Here is an 18,104-nt window from a genome sequence, read left to right on the forward strand (position 1 = left end):
CCTTAGTTCAAAAACAAGAGCTAAGAGCTCAAATGGCACTTGTGACGAGGTCGCAAGAGCCAAGAGCTCATATGGTAAGAGCTCTAGTAAAATTCTAAGAATCAATAGATTGCTTTAAAAGGAAAATCAGAGGCGTAATGCCGGTCGGGATTTAAAATAAAAGCTCTGAGTCACGAGGTCCTTCTAAATATCAAAATTCATCAAGATCCGATCTCCCACTCGCAAGTTAAAAATACCTAAATTTTTCTAATTTTTTCTCTCCCTTCAGCCCCCCAGGTGTTCGAATCGGGGAAAACGGCTTTATCAAGTCAATTTGTACAGCTCCCTGACACGCCTACCAATTTTCATCATCCTAGCACATCCAGAAGCACCAAACTCGCCAAAGCACTGAACCCCACCATCTAACTCCCCCAAAGAGAGCGGATCCAGTCCGGTTACGTCAGTCACGTATCTACGACATTTATAAGCGTTTTCCAAGATTTCTGGGTTCCCCCTCCAGCTCCCCCAAGGTAAACAGATCTGTTCGGGATTTGAAATAAGAGCTCTGAGACATGAGTTTCATTAAGATCCGATCATCTGTTCTTAAGTGAAAAATACCCCAGTTTTTCTAATTTTTCCAAATTAACAACCCCCAGCTCCCCCAAAGAGAACAGACCCGTACCAATTATGTCAATCTCGTATCTATCACTTGTGCTTATTCTTCCCATCGAGTTTCATCCCGATATCTCCTAAGCAATTCCCAGTTTCCATGATTTCTGTTTCCCCCCTCCAGCCCTCTATGTCCCCAGATCCGATTCGAATTGAAAATGGAGCATCTGAGACATAAGATTCTTCTATATATCAAGTTTCATTGAGATCCGATCACCCATTCGTAACATACCTCGATTTCACGTTTTTCATGAATTCCCGGTTTCCCCCTCCAACTCCCTTCAATGTCACTGGATCTGGTTGGGATTTAAAATGATATTTTTAAAGCACAAGATCCCTCTAGATATCAAATTTCATTAAGATCTGATTACCCGTTCGTAAGTTACAAATACCTTATTTTTTCTAATTACCCCCCCCCCCCTAACTTCACCAAAGAGAGAAGACCCGGTCCGGTTGTCAGTCACCTATCTTGGACTTGTGCTTGTTCTTTTCACCAAGTTTCATCCTGATCACTCCGCTTTAAGCGTTTTCCAACATTTTCGGTCACCCCTCCTAATGACACTGGACCCAGTCGGGATAAACAAAAATAAGAGATCTAAGTTTCGAGATCCTTCTAAATATGAAACTTCATTAAGATACGATCACTCTTTCGCAAGTTAAAAATACCTCATTTTTTCTAATTTTTAGAATTAACCCCTCCCCCCAAATCCCCCAAAGAGCGCAGATCCGTTCCGGTTATGTCAATCCTGTATCTAGGACTTTTGCTTATTTTTCACACTAAGTTTCATCCCGATCCCTCCACTCTAAGCATTTTCCAAGAGTTTAGGTTCCGCCCCCCCCCCTCCAACATCACCTTCACCGGATAAGGTTGAAAATTAATATAAAAGCTCTGAGACATGATATCCTTCCAAACATCAAATTTTATTAAGATCCGATCACTCCTTCTTACGTTAAAAATACCTCATTTTTCTAATTTTTCAGAATTAGCCCCCCCCCACTCCCCCAAAGAGAGCGGATCCGTCTCGGTTATGTCAATCACATATCTAGGACTTGTGCGTATTTTTCCCACCAAGTATCATCCCGATCCCTCCACTCTAAGCGTTTTCCAAGATTTTAGGTTCCCCCCAATGTCACCGGATCCAGTCGGGATTTAAAATAAGAGCTCCGAGACACGATATCCTTCCAAACTTCAAATTTCATTAAGATCCGATCATTCCTTCGTAAGTTAAAAATACCTCATTTTTTCTATCTTTTACAGAGTAACCGGCCCCCTACTCCCCCTCCCACCAGATGGTCAAATCGGGAAAAAGACTATTTCTAATTTAATCTGGCCCAGTCCCTGCCTGCCAAGTTTCACCGTCCTTGATTGCCTGGAAGTGCCTGAAGTAGCAAAACCAGGACAGACAGACAGACAGACAGACCAACAGACAGACAGACAGACCAACAGAATTTGCGATTGCTATATGTCACTTGGTTAATACCAAGTGCCATAAAAACGGGAAAAGGTGATAATTGTGATGCTTGATCTTGTACTTCGGTAACAGCAATTATAACTGAACTATATATTTTTGACAGAGAGTCCAACTCAGCAAGTTCTCCACAGTCAAAACTCTTGGTGTTTCTTAAAAAAAGATTAGAAATTTAGTATGGGTAGTGAAAGCAACATTTTTACACTTGACTTTTTTGGATAAAAATCGGAGCTAGTATGGCTAGTGGGATCAATAGCGGTAAACAGAAAAGGGTAGTCAGAACAGGGACTAAGGGGTCACATTTTTCTTCTTCAGGACAACAGTAAGAGTCAACTTGGGTTGTAAAGCTATTTTGGGAACCTAGACTGGGCCAGAGGGTAAAATGAGGCATTGAGAAACTTCTTGGGATTAAATTAACATCCTGACAAGGGTCAACAGGGACTCTGTGATAATTCTACGTAAAGATGATAATGGTTCAAAATAGGAAGGATTTGGTTGGTGATAAAGATCCCTTACAAGATCACAGGAGAATTAGTCACATCAGTTACAGGGTAACTCAAATCAATAAAGCTGTTCAAACCTGGTCATATGCACAGGAATCTACATTAGCAGGCACTAGGCACTAGGAAAACACAGAGCAGGCACTAGCAGAGGGAAACGGGTTTCAGGAACCAATACTTGAGGAGTTTCCCCAGCCCTTCCTTGTGTGCTGATATTTTCTGGTCCAGATGTATGCATGCTTTTTCCAAGTCAGGCATGAATTTGGACAGTCTATTCCTTCAGGATAAATTTTTCCAAGAAAGGGAAGTAATGGGTCCTGTACCTAAAGCAATTTTTATAGGCCAAAGTACCAAGTCCTTATGGATTCTAATGTGTTTTCTCTCAGAGTTTACCACAGGGTTAGTAGAGGGGTTGTTCTTCCATGATGCATTCACCATTTAAAATCCTTCAACAATCATATGGGTGAGAAAAAATTCACCCTTGCAAAGCTATGCTTCTAATAGTTGTTCTCCTTATGCCTAACATGCCATTAGGCCTCCAAGAAAAAAGTTTACAGCTTTTCAATGGCTCTACCAAAATTTACATTCAACAAGATAACCTGATTAATAAAACCAGAAAAATACTTACATCTTTCAAAATGTCTGATGCATTTACAGTAAAACCATTCTTTAGTAAAACCTTTGAATCTAACAGCCACAGTCTGAGAGCTGCTCTTGATTTGTGGGCGAGTTCATATTTCTTCATATAATTTTCGTCACACTTGACATTAAGACTAGAAAAGAATATTGATATCTACTTTAAGGGAAATGATTTTTTTAAATATAATTTAAAAACGTGTAGTCTAAAAAAACATAGGTATTATGACAATAAAAGAACTACTCCATCTACTTTGAGGGGCATGTTTGTTATTAATATAGTTTAAAGAAAATGTAGTTTTAACCAAAAACTATATTGGACATTATACTGAAATAAAAGATGTGCCTATTTTGTACTTTCTCTTTGGCTGCTCAATTTTTTTGTGGGGGAGCTTTCCAAGGGGGAGTGGAAATTACCAGGGGAGGTATTTTCCAGGGGATAAACACCAGCTGACCTGGAAAACATCCAATAAATACTCTTCCATTTCTTAGAGCACCCATATTTCAGAAGAATACTTGACCACTGTCATCACTGCAGCTTCCAATATTCTCATCTTGGTTTGCAGACTTATCATCTTATTCTTCCAGACTTTTTTCAACCTTGAAAAAAAATGCCCTGGAGCTTAGCTAGTCTACTTTTAACATCCTCACTCTATCCATCAGCTTTATAAATAATACTATCTAGGTAAGTAAAGCTATCCATTTGATTGGTCTTTCCATTACCCAACATCAATTCTTCACCTTTACTTATTCCCATTCTAAGTGACTAAGTCTTTTCAGCATTAATTTTCACACCTTTTCCTGCACCCTGAGCTTTCAAAACATCCAAAAATCATTCATTGCTAACATTTTAATTTAGACATGCTCAAATCATCACCAAATTTTAAATATAGGAGAGTTTTGCCTTCCCTTTTGAGTCCATGCTCCCCCAAGATTTTTTTTTTTAGTTTAAAATAAAGTTTTTTTATTGTTCATCCTTATCTGGCTGAAGTCCATTAGAGTTTTAAAGTTGAACATTAATGTTACAGGGGGGAGGTTGTTTATTTGAGGGGATGATTTTACTATAAGTTGAAAGATGTCAGAATCAGAGTTGATTCTCTTGTCCATCTGATCTGAAATAGATGGAATCTGAAGTTTTTTTTTACCCTTATCTTATGGGTCAAAAAGTTAGCTTAATGGAGTCTTACACCTTTATATCTTAGATTCCCTCTGCATTTGTATCATTTCCTAGAGATCACAAGAGTTCTTCCTGGTATGTGGTAACACAAAAAAAGAAATCATAATGAACAACGTTTTTATTTAGTATTTACAGTTGACAAATGACATCACTTGAAAAGCAGTACAGGAAAACACATATGATGTGTCTCTGTAGCTCTAACAGGTCAATATGAAATTTAATTCACAATTCTTGAGTAATATATATGATACCACTGAACTTTGGACTGGTTATTTTAACCTCTCACCCAAATAAGGATGCACAAAAAAAACTTTCATATTCAACTGTAAAACTCTAATTAACTTCAGCCAAATGGGGATGAACAATTAAAAACTTTAATGTTCAACATCACCTTTCAATCTATGTTCAACCTGTTTTGAAGAATGGATTTCTCTTGAAAAGACCTAATTGTGCAGATGGAATCTTTCCCAAGATCTACTCTCTTTTTTCTTGGCTTGTGAAACAACATGTTTCCTAAATGAGGTAATAACTTATCACAAAGAATATTTTTGTTTGCTATTTTGAAGCTGGGTTATGGAATAACATTTTTCTTTTTGAGAGATGCAACTTTTATCAATTTTTAGAGGAAACATTTTCTTCCTAATTTTGCAATATATCACACTGCAACCATGACAGTGGTGCCCCAGGCCTCCTCCCTCCTAATAAGGCCAGATTTTACCCTAGGCTATGTACAATACTTTGTTGATTTTGTTACTTACATTATTTTATGTACCTATCACTCATCATTAATTGGTGTATATGGAGAAATAGTGCTAACTTAAAAAAAACAACATACATTAGCATATAGTTTAGAGGGGGTATCTAAAAAATAATTGGTACTGCATTCTGACACCTTAGAACTTGGGGGGGGGGATTTCTACCCCCTCTCAGATGTGCTCCTGCCAGGGTTGTTACTAGCTAAAATACTGGGGAGAGCAAGAGATTTTATGAATTGGCTTGTCATTTTTACCAGCTAGTTTTGTCAAAAATTAACATAATGTCCCTTTTTGAATATCCTACAATAGCCTATTTAAAATTACTGCACAAGTCAGTAAAACCACTGCATATACCAACCAAGATTCAGATTTTGGTCCATGACATGTCACTACTTTAATGATGTTTATTTAACCAAATGGAAAATTGTTGCACCATTTATAAATTCAAGGCAGGAGTTGGTAAAAAGTACTGTGTTTACCAACCAAGTTAGACATTTCTGTAGATGATATGTCAGTTTCTTTGTAGTCTTTATTGAACCAAACAAAGAATTTTAATGGTGTCAGAAAAATCATGGCACAAAGCACCACAATTTTACTGACTTCTTTTTTAACCAAGTGACCAAAAACACTGGGGGGTTCCCCTCCCATGTGTGATGTTCCTAGCCCCTACTTTAGGGACTACAATTGTTATGGTGAAAACCAGCATGATAGGCCTAGCCCTATATTTGGGAAAAGGATGAATTTACAGTTTACAACATAGGCTAATTTAGCTAAGATAAAAAATGAATAACCAACATCACTTGATGCCTTTCCTAATGCTCTTTCATGGTTTAGTAATCATTTCTGGAGCAAATTTTATTTTGAACACTTGCTGTGGCACTGAAAGATTAAACAGTCCATAGTTACCAAAAGTTGAAAAATATGTTTAAAAAAAACTGTCTCTTGAGAAAACACTGTCATTTTTAGCTGATTCAGGATTGATAATGAATTTTTTCTTTAGTCTTGATAGTAAATGTTATTACAAAAACAAATTTGTTTTTTTTAATAAAAAAGCTTTAAGTACCTCTAATATTACATCAGAGCAAAACTGGCATTATTTTTCAGTGGTTAAATGCTCTTTTTGAAAGTTTCTGAAGGCTGTTTTCTAAATAACAATTTACTATTAATACTAAGGAAAATAATAATTACTATTCCTGAATCAGCTACAGATGGCAAGTTCTGCTCACTAGACAGTTTTTTTTTCAAAAAGGCTTTCTAACTTCTAAGTGCTATGGGCTGTTTTGGGTAAAATTCTAGTTGAGTGACTTCTTGCTATCTCAGAAAGGGTTTAGGTTAACAAAATGAAACTTTCAGGGATGGGTCTACAGGCTAAAGTATGTCCTGGGAAGGTATTTTAAAGTACCCACCTCCATTCCTTCTTCATCTGAAGGGCCCTGAAATTTGCTTATATTTTCACCTATTGAAATTTTGATAAAACAACATTTTACCTTAATTTTCAGTTACCAGTTGCCCTTTCTCTGTCTTTAGTTCTGAAAATGCAATTCCTGTTATGTGAGTAGAATTTTGAGCCATATCAATGTTTTTTTTTTTCAAAATTTAGGAAATGTATTTGCATATCTTTAAAACCTTATAAAATGGAATTGAGAAAAGTTATGAGGCTGAAAACAATTTGGTAAAATTCTAGTTAAGTGACTCCTTGCTATCTCAGAAAGGGTTTAGGCAATAGAATGTTTTAGGAAAATTAGAATGGGTTTAGGAAAATGAAACTTTCAGGGATGGGTCTACAGGCCAAAGTATGTCCTGGGAAGGTATTTTAAAGTAGCCTACCCACCTCCACTCCTTCTCCCTCTAGAAGGCCTGGAAGCTTGCCTACATGACAGGTCTATACCTATTGAAATTTTGACAAAACAACATTTTACCTTAATTTTCAGTTAATAGTTGCTTTTTTCTGCCTTTAGTTCTGAAAATGCAATTCCTGTTATTTGAGTAGAATTTTGAACCTTATCAATTTTTTTTCAAAATTTAAGAAATGTATTTGCATATCCTTAAAACCTTATAAAATGGAATTGAGCAAAGTTATGAAGCTGAAAAGAATTTTGTTGTACTTCAATTAAGCAGATCTATTTTGCAAGGTTTCACTTTTATAACACACGTATTTTTAAAGGTCATCAAAAGTCAGGACCCTCAAGAGGGAGAAGGAGTCAAGGTAGTTACTTCAAAATGCATTCTGGGACACACTTTAGTCTGTAGATTCATCCCTGAAAGTTTCATTTTCCTAACCTAAATCCTTTCTGAGATAGCAAGAAGTCAATTAACTAGAATTTTACCAACAATTTTGTTGTACTTCAATTAAGCAGAAGATCTATTTTGTAAGGTTTCACTTTTATAACACATAGCCTATTTTTAAAGGTCATCAAAGGTCAGGGCCCTCTAGAGGGAGGAGTAGAGGTAGGTAATTCAAAATACCTTCCTGGGACATACTTTAGCCTGTAGACCCATCCCTGAAAGTTTCATTTTCCTAACCTAAACCCTTTCCAAGATAGCAAGAAGTCAATTAACTAGAATTTTACCCTGTTTTGAGCCTTTTAACCTCTTTAAGGGCTAAAAATGTAATTTTCCTTAGAAACAGCTACTGAAATATGAAAGAGCACAAGAAAAGACATCAAGTGATGCACTCACTTGTGTTGTAGGTATATTGTTTTGTAGGCTACATTGCAAATCTCACCTACTGGAAACAGTTCTTAGTGGGCCTGCTAAAATATTCTTTAGTTAATATCTTCTTCAGTTCAAAAGAGGGCTTTATCTTAGCCAATACTCTTACCCTTATATCAACCTTTTCCAAAGAGTTAAAAAAATATAGTGTAAGTTTAGCTTGTTATGAATTTAGGCTAGACTAATTATAACAGGCTATAGTACCAACATTATTATTTCCTGTAAGAGATCTAGCTTTTCAGAGATATATAGATCTGCTCCCAAACTATTTCTTAAAGCCAACGTGACACTAAATGAAATTTCAGAATTTTCCAAAGGCATTTTTATTTAGGTAGCGGAAACACGTTTATATTTTTTGAATTTGAAAATTGAGTGTCAAATTCTAGGCGGATTTAAGAATATCCAGTGATCACCACGATCGAATTTAAATTCCCTAGAAGAGGGGTTTTCAACGACCCGTGAGACAAGGCCGGTTTAAAAATTTGACGCTTCTAGGCCCAAAAATTTTTTCCACTTCTTTTTTGCGAGATTTTGAGGTTATCCCTGAAAATTCTGGGGATTGCAGAAGCAATGACCCGAAAGCAACTGATTAGCCCAGAGTAATGAAAAGAGAGGTGATACCGATTTCTCAGTTGCTATTTTTAGGAGATATATAAGAGTTTATAAATAGCCATGGAATTCCTTCGTTGTTTTAAAACCTCTTTCCCGTGAGTAGGCAGTGCTGGAGCAAAATGCACGCTGTATTTGATGAATTACGTGATTATCCGGATGTTTATAAACAATTTATGAAGGGTTCAAATACTGCTGCTGATTGTGCAGCAAAATTGCGAAATCTTGTTAATGCTACCGAGCAGGATTTGATCGCTACAAAGAAAAATTTATCCGAGACAATTGAAAAGAAAATAGCCGAAAAACTGAAATCGACCGGGTCAACTCCAGCGGCTAGTACTGCCAAGTTTCCGACAGAGACCATGGTTTCAGAAATACACGATGCGATCATTATAGAATTTAGCCCAAAGTTTAACATCATTGAAAAACAGCTCAAAAGTTACTTGCATGCTTTTGAAATCCTTGAGAACAGGGTAACTCAACTAGAGGCGAAAGTTGACGATTATGAGCAGGAAGCTAAGCTAGATTCTCTCTTATTTAACGGTGTGAAACAGAACCCATCGCAAAATCCAAATCCAGCTATTAATCATATCATAGGTGACCAAATGGGGCTGTCTAGTATCGCAAATTCCGATGTTGTGAGTGTTCATTGGTTCCGTCTGGGTTCTAGTAACTCACAAAGACCGGACAAGGTGGCTCCCTTGCTCGTGAAATTTCGTTCTAAGGACATTGCTAGCGCCGTTTTCAAAGCAAAGAAAAATCTTGCAAGTAGTGGAATTTTTGTATCTGAAAATCTCACAATGAAAAAGCGTGATTTACCGAATGCTGCCAGAGATAAATTTGGAAACCGATGTGTATGGTCAGATCAGGGGAGAGTTTTTGTGCGACAGTCTAGTGTTAGTCCCATTCAGCGTATTTGGGGTATCGATGATCTTCTGTCATATCAGTGATAGTGATAATCGTTTTCATTTCCGTTAATTTTTTTCTTTTTCTTCTTGGAGTTTAGAATATTTTTTGTTTTTTCGTTATCCCTCTTCTGTATATTTCCTTACCGTCAAATGCGGTCTGTACTATATTAAGAATGGCTGTTTAAGTAAATAATGATATGCAGCAGTCCCGTTTGGACTTGTTGCAAAGTTCGCCGTTTCGTATTGAAGATGTTTTGTCGTTATCGGTAGCGAATGATTTTGTGGGTCATCCATTTAAGCCGCTGCGGAGTAGCAAATATATTCGGTTAAGTGATATTGAAATGCCTGGGCAATCTGAGTCTTTGACTGTGGCTCAGTGGAATTGTCATCTGAAGTCTAACCACCATGAGGTCACCCGTCTGGTAGATCTTTATAAAAATGAGGTAGAAGTATTAGGGATTTGCGAGTCGTTCGTAACTGAAGACCCTTTCCTCTCGTCACATTTTTTTCCAGGCTATAAACTTGTATCAAAATCAAGGAGTTCAATGAGAGGACGAGGTTTGACTTCTCTGCTAGCAAATTCTTTGGATTACGTAATTCGAGATGATTTAACTCTCTGGAATGTAGATAAGCTCGAAACCTTATCAATAGAAATAGAGTTAGAGAAAAATAGAAAGTTCATCATTTCTTTGGTTTACCGGCCGCCCAGCGCAGACCCAGATGATTTTTTTGGAGAATTCGATGGATTTCTTCAAAGAATGTCAAGTACTAAACTCAATGTATTTGTTTAGGCGATTTCAACTTTGATCTTTTAAATCTAGAAGGAGTAAACCTTGATTTTTTTTAACCTTATGCTTTCACATAACCTTTATCCCGCAGTTTCAATCCCAACTAGGATAACAGATCATTCGGCAACCCTGATTGACAATATCTTCCTTTCTTCGGATGCAATTGTGGAGTGCTGTGCTGATGTTGTCTTATACCCTGGGTCGGACCATCTACCATTATTTTGCACCATTAAAAGATTTGGCTGTAAACATAAAACCACTACTAAGCTTCAATTCAGAATGATGAACAATGAAAATCTCAGGAAATTTAAAGAAGAAATCAGCACAGTATCATGGCAAAAAGTCATGGCGGAGAAAGAAGACCCCTCGAATGCTTTTGATAAATTTATGAGCGTTTTGTCTCCCATCTATGATCAGTGTTGCCCATTAAAATCTGCAACTAAGAAGAAAGACCAACCGCGGAAGCCATGGATTACGGAAGAGATACTAGAAATGATGAAGAAGAGAGACCAACTATTCTCAGATTATCTCAATTGTGAGAATGATAACAGTTGGGAAGAGTACAGAAAGGCAAGAAATAGGGTGAATTCTGCACGACAAGCTGAAATGAGGGAGTATTTCGGAGAGAAATTAAAATCGCAGAAAGGAGACATTAGAGGGACCTGGCTGACTATTAAAAGCGTTCTCGGTAATGGTAAGGATTCAGCATCAACTGAACAGTTAGCCATAGGTGAAAGAACTGTGAGTGGGAGGCAAGAAGTTAGTGAAGAGTTTTGTAAGTTTTTTACTAAAATAGGATCGCAAATAAACCAAGAGGCAAAAGATCAAAGCGGACAGCTAGATACTGAGGAGTTTGACGATAACCGTGGTCTTCATCACTCATTTTACTTTACCGAATGTACTATGGATGACATTACCCAAGCAGTGAAATCGATCAAATCTAATGCAGCTGGTGTTGATGGCCTAAACATTAAAGCATTTACAACAGTTGCTGCGTATCTCTTACCTGTGATATTATATCTAGTCAATTTATCTGTTCAAAAAGGTGTGTTTCCTGACGAGCTAAAGCGGGCAAAGGTTATACCCCTCCATAAAGGAGGCGATAAAAGAGATATTTCCAACTGGAGACCAATATCCATTCTACCGCTCTTCTCAAAAATTTATGAAAAAGTAGTGTATAAGAAAATATACGAGTACATGAATTCGCTTGGGTTTTTGTCAGATTCGCAGTTTGGTTTTAGAAAAGGTCATTCTACAGTGCATGCCATTCATCACCTATTAGATTGTGTAAATAGTGCGTTAGAAAATAATTTGATCCCTCTAACTATTTTTATTGATATGAAGAAGGCGTTTGACACTGTGGATTTTGAGCTTCTACTGAAAAGACTGCGGAACCTTGGAATTAAAGATACAGCATTAAGTTGGTTTCGGTCTTATCTGTGTGGAAGATCAATGAAGGTGGTGATGAGTGATATATCTAGTGCAGCTATACCTATAAATTGTGGTGTTCCCCAAGAATCAGTCCTTGGCCCGATACTCTTCTTGGTATATGTGGATACTCTTCGATTTTATCTAAATGATTCAGTTTTAACCTCTTTCGCCGATGATACAGCTATCACAGTGTTTGCCCGGACTTCAAAAGAGGTTGTGCAAAAAGCGAACCACGTCCTTAGTCGGCTTCATGTTTTTACAGCTCTAAGCTCACTTTCAGTAAATCCAAGAAAAACAAATTTTATGGTGTTTAGTAGAACTGGTGTACCTGAACTTCTTGAAAATGTGCTTTATAACGGTGTTGGCATAACACAGGTGTTTTTTTTTGTAAATATCTCGGATTTTATATTGATTGTAATTTGTCTTGGAAGAAGCATGGTGAAATAGTGTCAGCAAAAGCAGCTAGAGGATCGGGAGTGATGAGGAGGCTGAAAAAAGTGTTCCCGGTAGCAGTTGTCAAATTGTTATACAGTGCTATTGTGCACCCCTACATCACGTACGGTTGTTCTGTTTGGGCAAGCAATTTCGTGATGAATTATAAAAGAACTCAAATAATACAAAACAAAGCACTGCGTCTGATAGGAGAATTTCAAAACTGTCAGAATACTGCGGAGTGTTTTAGAAAGAACGATATTTTGAACATAGGCGAGCTACGTGATTACCAGCTGGCGATTTTTGTTTTTCAAAGTGTAAATAAGGTAAGCCCTGAGTACTTTAATGATTTTTTTTAAACTAACTCTTTTATCACCCTTATTTTACCCGGAATTCGGAGGATTTGACTCACGAGAGAAGAAATACAACGAGAGCAGGATTTGTTCTCAAGAATATAGGTGTCAGCGTCTAGAATGACCTTCCAGAATCGGTCAGAGCGGCAGTAAGTCTGGCATCATTCAAGAGAATGGTTAAATTCCATTTTTTAAAAAGGAGAGAAGTGTGATAAGAGGAAAGAGTATTTATTTATTTAGTATTTAATATTAATTATTTTTTACCCCCCCTCCAAGGATTTTTTTTTCTTCAAAATCATTTGAGGAAATTATTTAGCAGATCATGATGGTTAGAATTGCGGCCACAGTCAGGACTCTTCTGTCTTAAAAGTGGCCGTTAATGGTAAATTCTTTGTTTAATTTATATGTTTTGCTTATGACCTATTAGGCCCTGATCTTTCAAGTAAGCCAGACACTGTTATTGATAACCCCTTATGTCTCAATATATAAATAAGATTCCTCCCTGAGACGTCCAATTAAATGCTCACTATGTAACAGGTCACATGGAAACAATCAAGAACCGCTCACCTCTGAGCTCACAAAATTGTGAAAACTGTTATCCTGCATAATAAAATTTCTAGGAAATTGACTTTTTAGAAAAACGCTAATTATAATTGGTTTTCATGGGGTTCCTATTAATAGCTTCACTTCCCATTATTTCTCCATTTCACTCAAAAATTCATTCTCATGTTTATCTTAAGTAGGGGAAAACGTCAATGCCCAAGTTTTTCATCTTTTCTTTCTAAGCCAGGAGTCTCTTCTTTCTAATTCTATACCACCTTTTTTATTTCTAAGCCTTTTCTCTTAATCCCGCGTTTGCATTAGGTGTTTTAAGGACAATACTTAGAATGAATCGACCAGTTGAAAGCCCAGTTTTCATATGTTGTTCAGAAAAAAAAAGTTTTCGTATATTTATATTGAATGATTAACTTTCCACTGGTCCATAAAACGTCAAATAGTAACACAACATTTGTTCAATAGGTCATACCATTTCCTCCTTTTGTGTCTTCCATTTTCGGTAAACAATTCGTATAGCATAAATCTTAACTATCCATAATAATTGTCACAGTCATGACTAGTACTATTTACTTTCACTAAAGGATCTAAGTAAAAGAGCAAGTCAAACTTTGTATACTCAGGGCCTGATTTAAACCTTTGGCACTTCTATGTCCAAGCGTTTTTACTGCTCCGATATTGCAAGATTTTCGGGAAATTCCCGAAAGTTCTAGAATAGAGGGTGCACTGAACAGAACGCAACTGATGAGCCAAAACCAATGAACGAGATAGATGATGGCAAACTCTTAGCTGCCATTCTTGGGAGACATCTGACAGTTTCCATGTGGCCAGAGATTTCATGCGTCGTTTTAAAATCACTTTTCTCTGAATAGGCAGCGCGGTGACGGAGTGCACCTCGCACTTTGACAATAAATCACATCAGTCCAGTTTCGTTAAGAAAAAACACTCAGATATAAATTATCGCGCCCGCTGGCATTGTGCACCCCTAAGCCCGGGCCTCGTGGACCTATTGGTGAATCCTGGCCTGTGTAGACTGTTTCCCAACATATTTCAAGCCCGGAACAGAACGCTCACACTTGTGGTAATATCAGTTGCAAGCAGGGGATCTAGGTAAAAGTATTTACATATTTTTCTTCATTGTGGAGTTTGTATGTTTACTTTTTGTATCCCGCATATATTTTAAGGGATAAACAAAATACGCAAAATATCTGGTTCCAAAAAAGTAACAACTTTAGGTAATAGTTGTAAAGCTCAAACAGTTTGTGATAACGAACTGTAAGGAAGGAGCGACCCAGCTCATAGTAACCGAAACTCTAAAAAAAAGAATTTTTACACCAATCGATGCATCAAAAGAATCAGGTTCTTATGATAGTTTCAAATATATGACTTTCATCGTTTGATTTTACCCATTAAAAGTTACGAGCATGAAAAAAATTAGCCTTATTTTCAAAAAGATGGGGAAACAACCCCTAAAAGTAATGAAATCTTAATGAAAATCATACCATCAGATTCAGCTTATCAGAGAACCTTGCTGTAGAGGTTTCAAGCTCTTATCTTCAAAAATGTCGGATTTTGTATTTCTTGGCAGAAGAAAGATCACGGATGCGCGTTTATCTGTTGCTCTTTTTTCGTCAATAAAGAGACCATTGACCCTTGTTGGATGGCTATAGATTATAGTTTGTTAATAAAAGACATAAATATGAGTTTCACATAACTTTTTCTAGAGCTAGTTAAACTTGATTTCTTATTAAGAATTAAACATATTGTATAATTTTTTTGAAAAAAATGACCTATTTTTTTTTCTGGGACACCAAATTAACGAAATTCAGCAATTACGAAACCAAAATAACGAACTTTGTGCTAAAGGCTTAAAGTCTGAAGTGCATGTCGTTTAGATTGACCGATAGATATATACATTTGGCAAACAATTTTAAACACCGGTAGATCACAATTGTCAACGCCAACCCCACCAACCGTGAATCTGACTATAGTTATCAGGGGCGTCGTTTGGAGGGAGGAGCAAGGGGGCAGTTGTCCCCAAAAATGTGGCGAAAAATTATTATATATCTCATATCCTTTGATTATCCGGATATGGACCCCTCTTGCCCCCCCCCATCGTCGGAGAAAAGTTTCTCCGACATACAAATAGCAATCCAAACTATGGATTCTTCTAAAAGAAGAGAAATAAAAAAGGATATATGGTTACCGATAAGAACGTCAGTTACATATCGAGAACAAATTGTTGTAATAGTTTCTCTAGCATAAGTAAATTTAAACATATATAATAAAAGTATATATTCATATATATATATATATATATATATATATATATATATATATATATATATATATATATATATATATATATATATATATATAATATATATATATATATATATATATAATTATCTAGCAAATTTTCAGAGCTTTATAGAAACTAATTTTCCTACAGTATTAAAATGTCATACTGCTAGTATTGCTGCTAATCAAACCCACTGCAGCATCAAGCCCCCTGAGGCCAACACAGCCGCGCATATTGCTGCTCCATTACAATCTATTCAAAGCTTCTATTTTCACCCCCCCCCCCCAAGAAGTTCCTTCAAACGTTTTATAGCTACTTGTTCCCACTCTGTTTGGGAACGATCCGAATAGGGGGGTAGTAAATGGATGGCCGATAAGGACGATCGTTGACAATCTGTCATCCTTCAACCACAAACTGCTTCGTAGCCGTCTAAACATTTCTCGCATTATAGTCATAGAAAGTAGGATAGAGCTAAATTTTTCGTACAGCTTACTGTTTGAATTATGGTCTGTCAGATCGGTACCAAAAACAATCTGTAGACAATCCTTCTGGAAAACACCTAACACTCCGTCTTCTGAAGCACCCAAGTTTCAGAACCGCACTTAATAAGGTCATCCCTGTAGCTTCGAGCATTCTGATCATAGTTCGCAGACTTATCTTCCTATTTTTCTAAACTTTTTTCCATTGTGAAAAAATACCCTGAGCCTTCGCCATTCTACTTTTAACGTCTCCGCTCCATCCGCCATCTTCACCACTAATACTACCCTGGTAACTGAAGCTATCCGCTAGACTGATCTTCTTACTACTCAACATCACTTCTTCACCTTTATTGATTCACAGACTCAGCAACTTGGTCTTCTTAACATTAAATTTTAGATCTATTCTTACACCCTGAATTCTCAAAACCTCCAAAATGAAAATTGATGTACTTTGTTCTCTGTATATTTCGTAAAATTTACCCGTCTTCTTTTTAACCCCCTCCCCCCAACAAAATATCGTATGAAATCAAGAAAAGAAATAATAAATGAAAGAAAAAAATCAAATAGGTGAAAAAATGAGGATTTTGCCAGTCAGTTAAATTAAATTTAGTTTAAGATAGCTTGTCCGCATATCTAATGAAAATCGATTGTAGACAGACAAAATCTGTTGCAAGGCAAAGAATTCTTACTTAGTCTAATTGGTAAACTCTGTTTCATTGATATCTGAGTGTTATTTTTTTCTTTTTTTTTTTATTCAGTGTCTTTTCTCCTCTTGCAGAGTTCACTTCAGAAAGGTTAGATTTTGTTTTTTTTTCTCTTCTTTTTTTTGAGCACTGAGGACGACTCGGCGGAGGTCCTGGTCGGAATATTTGCTTGAATGTCGTCTTCATATTTTACTACTGGCTGACAAAATCTTCATTTTCACCTATTTGATTTTTTTCTTTTCATTTATAATTTTTTTTCTTGGTTTCATACGTCATGTCTAGCCAGTATGGTCTGAGAAAGTATTTACCAACAAATAACAGAATGCTGGTTACGTTACTCCTTGGTCTCACTGGGCACTCGGTCAAGTGCTAGATTATCCTTGGTAAATAGCTTATTTCCAGATAAAAAAGGAAAGGAAAACCACAGAAGGAAAACAGCCCAATCCGAGAATGTTTAGTCGCAGTTGAAAAACGTTTAGACGAATAGAAAAATAAATCTTTCAACTATGATCAGAATCGCGGAAGATAAGGCAATGACAATGATAAAGCATGGATTTGAAACATAATCTCTTCGTAAAGTTTAAGGCAAAAGATGTGTAGAGATAGGAGGAAAATAAGGAAAGTAAAGGTTGAAGGATGGTCCTATTTGGCTATCAATCCGGGGCCGAACAAAAAGCGGGTCGTCCCAAAATGCCGTGAGAAGAGGTCATAAGAAAGGATTGAAAGGAAATCAGAACTTTCTGGAAGGCGGAAAAGAAAGTAACTATGAACGAATTAGGGTGGAGGGTAAATCTGCGCAGCTGGGTTGACTTCAGGTGGCTCGTGTTCCAAGGAGTTGTTAGTAGTGGTATCCTGCATAACATAAAATTTAAGAGGAGAGTAGAACCACTATAAAAGATATGTTTAGGACATCTATTACCTCAATTAGGATCCAGGAGCTGGTACAAGATAAGTGTTCTTGGACTTTAAGACAGGGCAAAGTAATTTTAATGTCAACCTCTCCACTTCCAATCTATTTTTGTGAATGTTTTAAGAAGATATAATCAATTTTGAAATAAAAGATAAACAAATTCCTATACATTTAGCGCGACAAATGAGATAAGTGTAAATAAACTGAACCAATTTATATAGTTAGATGGGCTTAAAGGGTAGGCTTAAATTTCAGTCTATATGTGCCATTTATAATACCAGATGTACCATCTCTCCAACTATTTATGTGAGTGAAAAGAGGGGATATAAAGCATTTTATTAACTTCTACATATCGTGACCACCAAATAACATAGAGGTGAGCGAACTAAACCAATTGATAGAACGTTAATATGGCGAGGTAGGCTTTAAACCTATTTTATGGAAAGTATCTCATAACAAATTTTGGACTGTCACAGCGCTAATTGTAGAGCATATAAGAGGGTTTATATCCCCTTGCCAAGGAGTCTTTGTGGGGAATAGTGCCGTGTGTTCATTCTGTATTTGCTTCATTATGAATAAATCCTACTTTATCCCGCCAACAAATATAGCCCCCCCCCCAAACATTTTACTGTGAATATGACTGTTGTCAACTCTTCATTGACAATTTGTACCGTTTTTCTAATTAAGTATCTCTAAATAAGAAGTACAGAAATAGCTAGTCAACTAAAGAATAAAG

General features: G+C 36.7%; 1 protein-coding gene across 1 annotated transcript in view; it reads right to left on the bottom strand.

The window, feature by feature from the left end:
* Nucleotides 1-8,242, bottom strand: part of LOC136036468 (Fanconi anemia group A protein homolog) — a 74,402-nt gene extending 66,160 nt beyond the window's left edge. The window contains exons 1-2 of the mRNA XM_065718717.1: nucleotides 8,106-8,242; nucleotides 3,246-3,390 (exon numbers count right to left, since the gene is read on the bottom strand). Coding sequence (XP_065574789.1) covers nucleotides 3,246-3,390; nucleotides 8,106-8,218 — 258 coding nt within the window. The 5' untranslated portion in view covers nucleotides 8,219-8,242. The remainder of the gene's footprint in view (nucleotides 1-3,245; nucleotides 3,391-8,105) is intronic.
* Between the last annotated feature and the right edge of the window lie 9,862 nt (nucleotides 8,243-18,104).

This window comes from Artemia franciscana, chromosome 15 (assembly GCF_032884065.1).
Source record: "Artemia franciscana chromosome 15, ASM3288406v1, whole genome shotgun sequence".
In the NCBI taxonomy this organism is placed as follows: domain Eukaryota; kingdom Metazoa; phylum Arthropoda; class Branchiopoda; order Anostraca; family Artemiidae; genus Artemia; species Artemia franciscana.